At 38.2% G+C, this 14,941-nt stretch overlaps 1 protein-coding gene across 6 annotated transcripts in view; it reads right to left on the reverse strand.

Moving 5' to 3' along the window:
* Positions 1 to 14,941, reverse strand: part of Ttk (TTK protein kinase) — a 53,097-nt gene that overhangs the window by 12,747 nt on the left and 25,409 nt on the right. For 5 of the 6 annotated variants that reach the window (XM_021243763.2, XM_021243761.2, XM_021243762.2 and 2 more), the window contains exons 12-14: positions 11,573 to 11,709; positions 10,099 to 10,225; positions 7,593 to 7,679 (exon numbers count right to left, since the gene is read on the reverse strand). In XM_021243763.2, coding sequence (XP_021099422.1) covers positions 7,593 to 7,679; positions 10,099 to 10,225; positions 11,573 to 11,709 — 351 coding nt within the window. The remainder of the gene's footprint in view (positions 1 to 7,592; positions 7,680 to 10,098; positions 10,226 to 11,572; positions 11,710 to 14,941) is intronic. The other variant, XM_004863980.4, reaches the window with a different exon arrangement.

Below are 14,941 nucleotides of genomic sequence, written 5' to 3' on the forward strand. Positions count from 1 at the left end.
TACTGTGATATGCTAAGTTAAAAGATGACAGCTGCTTTGACCAAAGTCATAACACTGGTGAAAAATAAGATTCTGGAGACACTTGGAGCTAGAACAAGTAAGATCTGCTGATTGGCTGGGTGTGTAATGAGAAGAATAACCAGTTAACTGCTTTTTGGTCAAGCAGTTAGAAGAGCGGAGTTGCCATTTACTGAAATGGGAAAGACTATGATATTAAGCACAAGTCAGAGTTGGACATATTGTTTTAAATGCCTCATAGCTCAAAGAGTTGCTGAGCAGTCAAATTTGATATATAAGTCTGGAATTCAAAGGAGAAACCCGAATTGGAAAAACAAGGTGGCAAACTGTCAGCAAGACATGGTATTTAAAGCCACAAAGATGGAAGAGAATAAATACCAAGGGAATGCGTGAGTTTAGAGAGAAGAAAAGAGGACAAGAGCACAGTCCTAGGTACTGCACCACTGGGATCTGATATGTAAGGAAGTCTGAAAAGGAAAGGCCAGATGGAGAGAGTGAAAACAGAGGAGCAAGTGGAAGAAAAACCTTGAGAGAGAGAGACAGCAAGCCAGCCAATTATCTAGAACACTAAGTAAGCTGAAAATCAAAGCTAAGAACGAGATTTAGCAAAAATATGGAGGTTATTGCTGGGCATGGTGGTGCACATCTGTAATCCCAGAACTGGGGAGGCTGAGGCAGGAAGACCACTGTGAGTTCAAGACCAGTCTGGGCTACATAGTGAGTTCAAGGCCAGCCTGAACTACATAGCAAGATGCTGTCTCAAAATAAATAAATAAATGGAGGTTATTAGCAATCTTAAAAACAGTTGTTTAATAAGTGACAAAGTAAAAAAATCTGACTGCAATAGATGTAAGACAATGAGAGTTAAATATTATATATAGTGCTTCCATCCATACATAACCCTTTATTGATTTCTCCTTGATGTAACAAGACAATAGAAGGAGACGTGGGTATACATGCATACAGCAACGGAGTGGTGTAGCCTATGACAGATGCCTGAGAGTGACAGTCCTTAAATTCAGAGCACAGACAGGATGTGATGGTGGAAGAAGCTGCCAAACCAAAAGCCTACTTCGGGAGATGAGCACTCAGGAAGGCATTCTTGGGTCTTCACGCTGAGCTACACCCTCACCCTTTTTTATTTTGAGATATGGTCTCCCTAAGCTGCCCAGGCTGGGCTCCATGTTGTGATGGTCCAGCCTCATTCTCCAAGACTGCTGGGATTACCGGCATGCTCACCTTCAGGAAAGGTGGAAGTATATTAAATTCAGAACTCAGATGAATTTAGGAAAGAATCTAATTCAAGAAACTCCTGTTACTAATGAGTTTAAAAAAAAAAAAAAAAAAGGGCCCAGAGGAAGGGGCTTCCGGGCCGCTGTCCATCCTGCCGCTCCCAGCCCAGAGGTAGGGGCTTCTGAACCACCATCCCACTGCTCCTGGTCCAGAGGAAGGGGCTTCTGGGCCACCATCCAGCCTGCTGCTCCCAGCCCAGAGGAAGGGGCTTCCCAGCCAGCATTCATCCCGCCACTGCCAGCCCAAAAGAAAGGGCTTCAGGGCCACCATCCAGCCCACCACTCCCGGCCGAGAGGAAGGGGCTTCCAGGCCACCATCCATCCCGCCACTACCTGCCCAGAGGAAGGGGCTTCGGAGCTGCTGTCCCTACTTTCCCAGCTCAGAGGAGGTGAGCCATGCAGGCACAAACAGCAACCCCCACTCCACTCCTGAGTCGAAATGAGAAGACACGTGAATAAGTCTCAAAACCAGACTTCCAGATCACCTACAGCAACCCCAAAGGGAAATGAGATGGAACACTCTGATACTCAACCACCTGGACCCACTGAACTGGAAATAAAAGAGGATCTGGAAAAAATGAAATCAGAAATAATTTCTCAGATGACAGCAGAGATCGTGCTCGTAATGCAAGACATGATTAATAAATCTAGACAGGAGCTGAGGAATATGATGGAATCCCAACATACGAAACAAAAGGAATCCATAAAACAGATGCAAATAGAATTCCAGGAAATGAAAAACTCCACTGAAAGTCTACACAGCAGAATGAGCAAATGTGAGGACAGAATTTCAGATATAGAAGATAAGATTGCAATTAGTGACCAGGAAAAGAAAAATTGCTTCAAAATTCTAAGGGAACATGAGAAATCAATCCAGCAGCTGCTAGATGATGCAAAGAAAAACAACATAAGGCTGATTGGAGTCAATGAAGAAACAGGAGAGAGTGCAGATGACATAAAAAAACTTCACAGAAGCAATGGCAGAAAACTGCTCAAGCAGGGGAAAAGAACTTGACATACAGATAAGTGAGTTATACAGGACTACAAATAGTCTTGATCAAAAAAAATCTACACATAGGCATATAATTGTTAAGATTCGAGAAATACAACAGAAGAACAAAGTTCTACAAGCACTTAGAGAAAAGAAACAAATCACATACAAAGGAATGCCCATCGGAATCACAGCAGACTTCTCAACACAAACCATCAAGGCAAGAAGAGCTTGGAGTGACACACTCCAAGCCCTAAAAGAAAACAGCCTCCAACCCAGATTGACATACCCTGCAAAACTATCTTTCAAAATGGATGGAGAAAGAAGATACTTTTGTGACAAAGAGCACCTTAGGAACTTCATGAAGACCAACCCAGCACTCCAAAAAATTTTACACAATATCCGAGGAACAGACATTGAGGATCACAACACCAGGAAGCAAAGCAGAATGAAGCTATCTGCCAGGACAAGAAATTAAATGGAAAGGGGCAGAACCCAACAAAAAGAAAAAGTCATGGCAATGACAAGTCAATATGTTTCAGTTATAACCATCAACGTTAATGGTCTCAATTCACCAATCAAAAGAAATAATAGACGGGCAGAATGGGTCAAGAAGCAAAATCCAACAATATGCTGTATACAAGAAACACACTTAATTCAAAATGAAACTCACAGACTGAAAGGTAAAGGGTGGAAAACAATACTCCATGCGAGGGGAACCCGAAAAAAACAGGAGTAGCTATCCTCTTTGCAGATCAAGTAGATTTCAAACCAACACTGATTAAGAGAGACAAAGAAGGACACTACATTCTTGTAAAGGGAACAATTCAACAGGAAGAGATGACAATCATAAATATCTATGCACCAAACACTAGTGCACGCAACTATATAAAACAAATACTAACAGACATGAAAAGTCATATATGCACTAATACAATAGTAGTGGGGGACCTCAATACCTTACTGTCACAAATAGATAGATCAACTAGACAAAAAATAAGTAATGAAATACTAGGACCCAATCGAACTCTTGAACAAATGAACTTAACAGATGTTTACAGTGTTCCACCCCACAAAATCAAAATACACATTCTTCTCAGCTACACATGGGTCATTCACCAAAATAGACCACATACTCACACATAGAACATGTTTAAGTAAGTGCAAAGAAATTGAAGTTATTCCCTATATATTATCAGACCACAGTGTGATGAAATTGGAGATCCATAGCAAAAGAAACTCAAAAAATTTCATAAACACGTGGAAATTGAACAACACACTTCTGAATAACCAATGGGTCACAGAGGAAATTAAAGAAGAAATCAGACAGTTCCTTCAAATAAATGACAATGACAATACAACATATCAGAATCTATGGGACACAATGAAAGCAGTCTTACGAGGGAAATTCAAAGCAGTAAATAAGCATATTAGGAATACAGAACAAGCCCAATTAAACAAACTGATGCTGAACCTCAAGCTTCTAGAAGAAGAAGAGCAGGACAAACCCAAAGCTCACACAAGGGAGGAAATTATAAAGATCAGAGTCGAAATCAATGCAATGGAGACTAAGAGAACAATATAAACGAAGCCAAAAGTTGGTTCTTCAAAAGAATCAACATAATTGACAAACCCTTAGCCAACCTTATCAGAAAAAGGAAAGAAAAGGCCCAAATCCATGCAATTAGGAATGAAAAGGGTGAAATTACAACACCCCCAGCAGAAATCCAGAGGATCTTCAATATACGCCAACAAGATGGAAAACACAGAAGAAATGGATAGATTCCTAGATACATATGAATTACCAAAGTTGAACAATGAAGACCTAAAAATTCTAAGCAACCCAGTTTCAACCAATGAAATTGAAAATGTAATAAAAAAACTTACCAACTAAGAAAAGCCCAGGTCCTGAGGGCTTCACTGCTGAATTCTACAAGACATTTAGAGAGGAACTACTGCCACTACTGTTTAAACTCTTCAGTGAAATTGAAAGAGAAGCCATACTCCCAAATTCATTCATGGAAGCAAGCATCACCTTGATCCCCAAAGCAGAGAAAGACCCAACTGAAAAAGAGAACTATAGGCCAATCTCACTAATGAACATAGATGCAAAAATCCTTAATAAGATAATGGCAAACAGAATGCAGAAGATCATCAAGATCATACAACCTGACCAAGTGGGATTCATCCCAGGGATGCAGGATGGTTCAATTAATGCAAATCAATCAATGTAATACACTATATCAATAGAGCCAAGGACAAAAGCCATATGATTATCTCTATAGCTGAAGACAAGGCATTTGACAAAATCCAACATGCATTTATGATAAAAACCCTACAAAAGATTGGAATAGATGGTCTCTACCTCAAACTGATAGAAGCCATCTATGAAAAACCAACAGCCAATATCATACTAAATGGTCACAAACTGAAATCCTTCACACTAAAATCAGGAACAAGACAAGGATGTCCACTATCACCACTCTTGTTCAATATAGTTCTGGAAACATTAGCCACGGCAATTAGACAAGAGAAAGAAATAAAAGGAATAAAGATAGGTAATGAAGAAGTCAAATTGTTATTATTTGCAGAGGACATGATACTCTATATAGAAGACCCCAAGAACTCCACCAAAAGTCTTCTAGACTTAATAACCAAATTCAGTCAAGTAGCTGGTTACAAGGTCAACACACAAAAATCAGTAGCTTTCCTCTACACAAATGACAGACTCACTGAGAGAGAAATAGGGCAAATAATTCCTTTCACAATAGCATCCAAAAAACTGAAATACCTAGAAATCAACCTAACGAAAGAAATCAAAGACCTCTTCTCTGAAAACTATGGCAGTCTGAAAAGAGAGATTGAAGGTGATATCAGAAAATGGACAGACATCCCCTGCTCCTGGGGAGGAAGGATTAATATAGTGAAAATGACCATACTTCCAAAACTGCTATATAGATTTAATGCAATTCCAATTGAGATCCCAGCAGCATACTTCATGGACCTTGAGAAAACAATCCAAAAATTCATTTGGAACAAGTAGAGACCCAGAATAGCAAAAGCAATTCTAGGTAACAGAGACATGGCAGGGGGTATCACAATCCCCAACCTGCAACTATACTACAAAGCTACTGTGATAAAAACAGCATGGTATGCAAAGAAACAGTCCTGAGGACCAGTGGAACAGATTAGAAGATGCAGAAACAACTCCAGACACACTCAGCCATATTATCTTCGATAAAGGAGCCAAACACCCTCACGGGAGGAAAGATAGCCTCTTTAATAAATGGTGCTGGAAAAATTGGGTTTCAACTTGCCAAAGATTAAAACTAGACCTATATCTCTCACCATGCACTAAACTAAAATCAAAATGGATTAAAGATCTAAATATTAAAATAGAAATTCTGAACCAGTTGGAACAGAGGTTAGGTAGAACCCTTGAAGACATTGGTGTAGGAAAACATTTTATGAACAAAACCTCAGTTGCTCGTGAACTAGCACAAACAATCAACAAGTGGGATCTCTTCTTATTAAAAGGCTTCTGCACAGCAAGAGAAACCACCAGCAGTGTGAAGAGACAACCCACAATGTGGGAAAAAATCTTCACCTGCTCTTCCTCAGACAAAGGTCTACTATCTCAAATCTATAAAGAACTTAAAAAGATCAGACCTCCCAAATTTAAAGACCCAATCCAAAAATGGGCATCTGAAATGAACAGACATTTCTCAGACAAAGAAGTAGAAATAGCAAATAAATACATGAAAAAATGTTCAACATCACTGGTCATTCAAGAAATGCAAATGAAAACAGCACTGAGATTCCATCTCACTCCAGAAAGAATGGCTGCTATCATGAAATCGACCAATAACAAATGCTGGCGGGGCTGTGGGGAAAGAGGAACCCTGCTCCACTGCTGGTGGGAGTGTAGACTGGTGCAAGCACTGTGGAAATCAGTATGGAGATACCTCAAAGAACTAGGACTGGAAGTCCCATTTGACCCTGCTATTCCACTGCTGGGGATCTTCCCCAAAGAATTAAAAGAATCACACCACAGTGATATATGTGCACCCATGTTCATAGCAGCGCAATTTGTAATAGCTAAAACTTGGAAACAGCCCAAATGCCCATCAACTGGAGACTGGATAAAGAAAATGTGGTTTTTTTATAAAATGGAGTACTACTCAGCCATAAAAAAATGAGAAAGTAGAGACATTTATAGCTAAGTGGATGCACATTGAGGCGATACTCTTAAGTGAAATAAATAGGACACACATGTATAAATACCAAATAGTTTCTCTGGTGTGAGAAACTGAAAGTGTAAATAAGAATTAAAAAGTATAATAGATAATGTGAAATAGGAAGAAAAGGAGCAAAGGGGAAGGAAGTGGGAGGGATAGAGGAAAGGAAAGAAGGGAATGGGATTAATATGAGAAAATGGAAAAATACAAATAAAATCTTTTTAAATAGGGAGGGATGGAGGGGCTGAAGGGAGGGCTGGGCAAGGGTGAAAAATAAGAACCAAGAGAGATTATGTAAAGGTGCAAATTTCCAATGATGAATGTCATTATATTGTATACCTAAAATGTACCAGTAATTACAATCAATACTCGATGATGCAAAATAGGAAGAAAAGGTACAAAGGGGTAGGGTAGTGGGAGGGGCAGGGGGAAGGAAAGAAGGCAAAGGAAAAATGATGAGAAATGGAAAAAATGGAAATAGTCTTTGTAAATAGGGAAGGGTGGAGGGGGTGAAGGGAGGGCTAGGAATGGGGTAAAAATAAGAACCAAGATGCATCATGTAAAGGTACAAGTTCCCAATGAGAAATGTAAATGTGTTGTATACCTAAAATATACCAATAAAAGAATTTAAGAAAAAAACAACAAGAAAACAAAAAACATAAACAAAAAAACCACACAATGGAACAAAATCTGTTCGTGGAAAACTTTGCTGTATGATCCTATGGATGTTGGTAATTCACATCATCTTCGGATTCACTTTGAGAAAGATTCTTTTGTGATAATACATAGTGGTCCATAGTCATACCATGTCAATATTAGTATTATGAGAGAATAAATCTGAGAGTCCCGGATAGTAAAGGGAAAGGCTTGAAATTGGAACTAAGAGTGAGGTCTAAGAGGATCTGCCATTTTGTAGGGGTGGAGGAGGAGGAGGTCAGAGCGTGAGGTGACCTTTTTGTGGCTCTAGGACAACACGGGCCCCTAGAAGTTAAGCAAAAGAGAACAGAAAAAAAGCTCAAAATATTTTGTTTCCTAAATATTGAAGATACTTACCTTACTTGAACCTCCACTGCCTATCTGCTTTAATATGGAATAAATTCTTCCTTTAACTGAAATGCATTCATTTGAGGATCCTGCAATCTAAAAATTAAAATATACAAAAGTTCAAAGAATATGCCTAAGAAACCAGCTTGCATTTCATACAGTGAAATGTGCTGAATTTTAAAATTACCTTAAAGTAATGCAACATGTTACACTATTTTAAAAACAGAACTTGCTCTGTATACTTTAATCAAAGAAATAAACTCATTAAATTAATATGTAGACAAACTTCGAAGGTCTCCGCCTTTAACTGGCTTTTACTCATAAACATAAATAGAAATTCAAGAAGAAAATAATGCTTAAAATCCAATATGCAAACTCATAAACTGTCACTCTTGTATCTTTCTTTCCCTTATACCTCCTACTATATAAACACATAATTCCTTTTTCTCATTTGGCCTTTTATCATAAAGGAAGGAATGTGCTAAGGTACTGAGAGTCCCCGGGTCAGCCCGACAAATGCACATCTCAGTGCGCAGGGCCCTCAGCAAGTTAGTTCTTTCTCTGAGCCACACATCCTTCCCCAGCAAACTTTCAGCTGATGAACTATACAACCTGCCCTTCTGTCCCTTCCCGTCTGGCAGAAGATCTGAGTGCCCATAAATGCTTTAAACACATGGTGTGCTGAGGACTTGTTTTTTTTGGTATTTCTTTTTAAGTTAATAAAAAAGTGGAAACATAAAGAGTCTGTGATCAAGTATTCTAGTTTTTTTCTTTCCTTTTTTTTTTTTCGGTGGTGCCGGGATCCAGCTCAGGGCTTCGAATATGTTAGGCAAGCACTCTGCCACAGAGCCACTGAGTTCCAGCCTAGGATTCTAGTTTTTTTTCAACTCAAGGGTTGAAAGACATTGTTAAGTCATGAAATAAGTTTCCCCTAAGAAATTATGAGGCTTCGATAGAGATATGTTGTAATTTGATCATGGTTCTCCCCCGCCTCCTTCCTTCCTGTGTCCTCTCTGTTCTTCCTTAAACTTCAAACATTTCTCTGGGAAGAAGGCAGTCTGATGTCCTTTCCTCAGCTGCTGGCAGCTTTCAGAATAAAGGAATTCTAACTTATCCTAACTCAGTATCAGTGTGAGGTTCGGTTTCCAGCTCCGGACATCCACACCCTCTTCTCTGTGGCCTGAGTTTTTAAAATGCAAATCAGATAAGTTTATTCTCTTGCTTCAAGCTCTACCGCACTTCCTGTCCCTATTAGGATAAAACCTAAATGGCCCAGCAGGACCCTGACACTCACCCTGCGCCAAGCTCCCTGAGAAGGTGCCGCCAGCCCCTTCTCTTCTCACCTCTGACTCATCTTCTAGATTTGGCCCCAAACAGGGCCTGGCACAAGTAATAGCTCAATTAGTGTATTTTGTATTAAACCAGATCATCTCTTTTTCCCATATAATTTATTATATTGTCTCAAAACTCCATAGTAAAAATAACCTACTATCCACTAATTTGGGGGGTTATTTTTTCCAATTATGGCTTAAAACATGTAACATTAAATTTACCATTTTAATCATTTTTAAGTATAATCCACTGTTATTAAGTACATTCACATCACTGTGCAAACATTCCCACTATCCTTCCCCAAGTTTTTATTATCACACACTAAAACTACGCCACCACGCAATAACCCCCCATTCCTCCCTCCCCAGCCCAATAACCACTGACCGCTCCAATTCCTGTCAATTTTTTCATCTATTGGTTTTATAGGTAATTGCTAATTTTTGCTGTTTTATTTTTAATAACAATTTCTGACAACATTTATTATACACAAAGTGCCACGTTCTGCCTTAAGAGTTACACACATTAATTAATACAATCCTCACAACTATTCTATGGGTAGGTAGCTTTTTCTCCTCCTATGGGTAATGAAATGGGCACAAGAGTTTATGTAGCTTGCAAAAAAAGAAAAAAGAAAAGAAATCACACAGCTGGTAAGTGGTGAGGCTAAGATTTATGCCCAGGCCGGCTATCTATAAGGCTGCCTCTTAGTGACCATAAACTGATGTTAGGTACTGGTGCCAAGAGTGTCTAATTATTTTTCAGATAGTAATGCAACTGCCTCACCAAAAATCTTGTTAAGTTTATAGTAGCTCCTCTTACTGCAGCTTTGAAAATTTTGAAGATTTATTTTCCAAATGAATCTTTATTAATTAACAAGTAAAATGGAGCTGTTCACAAACAGCTGACTTAAATAGGTAACTAGAACAGACAGCAAACTCAGTTATAAGAGAAATTTTATTCAACTATTCAAACTGGATCCTTGGGCCTTGTTAGTAAGAACGGCTCCATTAGCTTCTTCAGTAACTACAGCTCTCCAATTTACCATGCAATCCATAGAGATCAAAAGTTCTCAAGCCCTTTCCTAACAACTAGATGGTGTTTTTAAAAACTCTGCCTACCTGCCTGTCTATGTGTAAAACTGACTGTACATAACATAAGGCATCATAAACAAAGCTTATCAAACCTGGAGGTTCTGGAGAGGAGTAACAGGAACTTGCTGCTGTTGCTGCTGGAAACAGGCAAATCGGCTGTAAGGGGTTGATGATGGACAGGCTGAGGGAAAGTCATTCTTGACAACTGGAGTTCTAAAACTAGAAAAGATCATTTTTTTCCCCTTAATTTAAAATACAAAAATTTAAAAAACAATATTCTGATTAAGTTTTCATGTGTTTAAAAAGGCTGATATAAATTTTAAAGTGCTACATAAAACAGAACACAAATTAGTTTTTATATCATAGTGATATTTATTTATTCCAGCTACATCACCACCACATATTTTGAGGGAATTCTTTGTGAAATTAATTTTGGTCCTCAGACAAGAAATTCCTATTACTAAAATAAGTAAGATGGCATTTAAAAAATGGAGTGTTATATGAGAATTTAAGGTACAGACGTGATAACTGAGCAAAGACTCTGTGAGTGCTGTTGAATAACAATGTTCTGTAATGCTCTGCTAAAAATATCTAAAAGCCAATTACACCACAAGAAGTCTGGCCTTTACTTGTTCAGTATGTTCAGTACATACTAGCGCATGTCTCTTACCTTGCCTGCTACCCATTACCTTGTCTGTTCCACATCTAGAACAGTACTTGGCACAAAAGATGTCTGTAAATATTAACAATAATCTAATATCACGAGAAATATCTACATCATTAATTTAGTTAGCAATCATTCTTTAAAATATTCTACATAGAGTAAAATGAGGCAATATATAGCAAAATTGTATTAAATAGGTAATTCTTTGGTTATAAAAGGAGGCCAGTTCTAATTAAGATCAAAGATTACATTATAAAAACAAAAAGCCAAAGACATTGGGGACCTAAGTTATCACCTATGTCATTAAAAATATAGCCACCAGCTGAAGATGATGTACCACACCCCTTTCTTTTTATTTTTGTAATACTCCTTGTGTTTCCTGTTAATGAGCACTGATCATTCAATTTCTTCATTCATCCCTTAGTCCTATCTATTCAAGTCTTACTACTTTGAACACCTTCAGAACTACGTGAATTATAAACCAACCTCTTCCAAAAAGCTATCATATTCCAATTAATATTTCTCATGACAAAATATTTATCCATCCTCTATCCACTCTAGGAACGCTAACCTTCCTTTAAAATATCTCTAAGTAAGAGAGGTATCCAAGAGGCAAATGCATTATCAAGAAAGGTTGCTTCCTTAGAAGGTATATAGGTTGTAAATACAAATATGACATTACTACATTCATAATAATCCTTTATAATATTAATATACAATATTAATATGTTACCGTTACCACTTTCCCCTTCATATTTTACAGATGAAAAACATGATATTCAGAAAAATAATTTGCAAAATCTAACAGAACAGGAGTTAACCCCAGATCCATTTGGCCTCAAAGCTCATCTTATTTCTATTTTATCATCCTGAGTCCTGAACTAGGTACCAAAAGTAATTACCAGCTCATGTAATCATCCAAGGTATTGTTACTTGGTGTCTGACAAACAGATTTTGGATCAATCCATTTAGGCACTGATAAGGGTGGCGACTGCTTTGAAACTGAAAAGACAGGTTGTTTGACAGTGGTATGCTTCTGCTAAAAGAAAATTTTAAATGTTTTAATTTAGAATTTTTAAATTAGTAACCTGTTCAATAACTTAACATTATAATCTTTAAAATAACAAATATGAAAAACAAAATCATACTAAAACAGACAAGCATATGTATTATAGACTTTCATTAATTTTTTAGTATAGCTCTGAACTTTCAAATTTAACATATTTTGCTCAAAATAATTATAAGTGAAAGGAAGGAGCACAAAATTGTTTTAACAAGATCAGACTTAACATCCTCCCCCCAGAGCCTGGTAAGAGGTATTAAACTTTTTATAATCTCTAACAGAAGGGGATGGGGGTCTAGCTCAGTGTTAGAGCAAATGCTTAGTATGCATTAGGACTTGAGTTCGAGCTCAGCACCAAAAAATAAATAAATAATTTCTTAATCTATAAAAGTACATTTCACAAGTGAGGCAAATACTAATGAGTTAGCAAAAAACAGAACAGCAAATGCCTATCTGTGTTGTTCTCTCTCGAAAGACACACAGCACCTAGGCAATTCATCTCAGACAAATCCCAAAGGATGATGAATGCACATCCTTAATAGTTGGGATTAGAAAATGACAGGCTAATGGCTGAATCTGGTCACCTACTTTTTTTTTTGGTACTGGGGATCGAACTCGGGTCCTTGCGCCTGCACAGCAGGCGGGAAAACCACTGAGCTAAATCCCCGGCCCTGGCCACCTACTTTTGTAAACCAACTTTTATCAGAATACAGGATGCTCACTTGTTTACACACGGTCTCTGGCTATTCTCAGCCTCTAATGGCAGAGTTCAAAAGTTACGACAGAGACCACCTCGCCTGCAAAGCCTACTCACCCTTTCCATGAAGTTTACAAACCCCAACTCATCTCAACCAAACAGAACACCATATTTTGCTTGAAAATATGTACTAACTAAGCACTCTGTCTACAGAAGTTCACTTCAATTTGGGGACAGCTTAACTTACTTGTATGTATTTCTAGTTATTTAGAGTAAACTGATTTCACTATTAAAATGTGCTCTTGAGAGCTACAGTAGATCAATCTATTCTACTTTGTATACTGCAGTCCTCTTAAGTTTTGAAGATAACTAATAAATCTCTTTTGCTGGATAAATTTAAGACTTTCTCATGCATATGCATATGTGTATACAGAGACACTCTAAGATTAGTGGTGAGGATGTGATTGAGAAACTGCTATAGTAAGATTATTGAGCAAGAAAAATGGAAAAGATAGTGATCATACAATGGGATATTTGCATTTAACTTTTTGGAGGTCAGAAATGAGAATATGAGGGGTGGTTAAAGTTAAATTAAAGAAATAGTTGAGAGGAAACAAGTTATGACTCTGAAGCTGGCTGTAGGACTACTGATACACAGAGGTATAGAAGTCAGGAAACAAGGGCAGTTGTTGAGCTTTGTGTGACCCAGAATGATGGAGCGTCCCTAGGATTTTCAGAGATGATAGCAATGAGTAAGGAATGGGACCGTGCATCTGCAAAGCAGAATCGTCAACAGAGCAGGCCTTTAGCAAGAAAGAGAGAAATAGGCTGGACATAGCAATGGGGATTTCACAGACATACAACAAGTGAGATGTGACTCAAAAAGAACTATCCCTTGAGAGGGTCAACAGACAAGCAGCGACTCCAAGCAGCTGGCTAGTATTTTTTCTCCCTCAGTGTACTTTCCAGTAATGTTCAGTGTATTAACCACTATCAAACTTCAGTGGCATTATTCTTACTATAATTACTTCGAGAAAATACTTATTTTTTCGCCAGATGTGGTGACACGCACCTGAAATCACATCACCCTGGAAGGGTAAGGCAAAAGGATCACAGCCTGAGCAATTTAGCGACCTACCAAGACCTTGTCTCACATTTTTAAAAAATTTTTAATTAAAAAAACCAAAAAAATAAATAAGGGCTGAAGGCACAGTGGGTTTGAGTGCTAGAACTGCAAAGGAGAAAAGAGTTGTGTATTTATATTCACATGTAATATATTTACATTGGTTATTTTTAATCAACATTTTTTAAATGTCTGATTTTGCTTCCTAGTAAACAGAGAAAAATATAATCCATGTAAACCAAAGTCCTTTAGGGCCCTCAATAATAAAAAATGTAAAGGGATCTGGGAAGCAAAATGTGTGAGAATCACCAAGTTAGAATACAAGGCCTTCCTTCCACTGAAGGAGTTGTAAGGAAAGTCTGACCACGGCTACACAGATGGCTTTCCATAGCTGCCAGACTGTTCCTTCTAGTTGTCTTTTTTTTTTTTCTTTTTTTTGGTACCAAGGATGGAACTTGGGTCCTTGTGCTTGCGGGGCAGGCGATGGAACCACTGAGCTAAATCCCCGGGCCAATATTTAAGGTTTTTAAAAAAATTTTTTATTTTTTGTTTTTTTTGGTACCAGGGAATCAAACTTGGGTCCTTGCGCTTGCGCAGCAGGTGGCAAAACCACTGAGCTAAATCCCCGGCCGCACAGACTGTTCCTTCTAAAATAGCCCCTGGGCATGACCATTCAATGTGCTACAAATTCAAGTCAGCATAGTGGTGCATGTCTGTCATCACAGTACTCTGAGAGGAGGCAGAGGCAGGACGATCACAAGTTTGAGCCCAGCCTGGGCCCCTTAGCCACTGAAGGAGACCTGTCTTAAAAATGAAAAATAATAAAGGGCTAGGAGTGTAGCTAAGGCCCCTAGGTTCAATGCCCAGTATTGCAAACAAACAAAAACCAAAATGCTACACATTTACATATACTATCTATTAAGATATTTTTCCATTTTTGTTGATAAGGATGACCGGTAAATCACCAACACAGCATTATACTAGTTCAGAGATTAGCACATGATTTTCTGCCAAGGACTGCATAGTGAACATCTTAGGCTTTGCAGGTCTATGATTTCCACTGCAATTGCTCAACTTTGATTTTAAGGGGCAAAAGCAGCTTCAGATAAGTAAAGAAATGAGTGTGGTTGTGTTTCAATAAAACTTTACTGACACAGGCTGGGAACTAGATTTGGACCACAGTCTAAAGTATGTGTTTGCCAATCCCTGCATCAATAAACTATTTCATGAAACATGGCACGTAAGATTTAACAAAAGAAAATAACATGATCATCAAAGTTTAGAAATGCATTATGAATGGGCTGATGATTTAGCTCAGTGGCACTGCACCTGCCTTGTAAGCACAAGGTCCTGAGTTCAATCCCCAGTACTGGAAACAAAAAGAAAAA

The sequence above is a fragment of the Heterocephalus glaber genome, unplaced genomic scaffold (genome assembly GCF_053883595.1).
Source record: "Heterocephalus glaber isolate CG9 unplaced genomic scaffold, H.glaber_assembly_v1.0 deba00000818, whole genome shotgun sequence".
NCBI classification, from domain to species: domain Eukaryota; kingdom Metazoa; phylum Chordata; class Mammalia; order Rodentia; family Bathyergidae; genus Heterocephalus; species Heterocephalus glaber.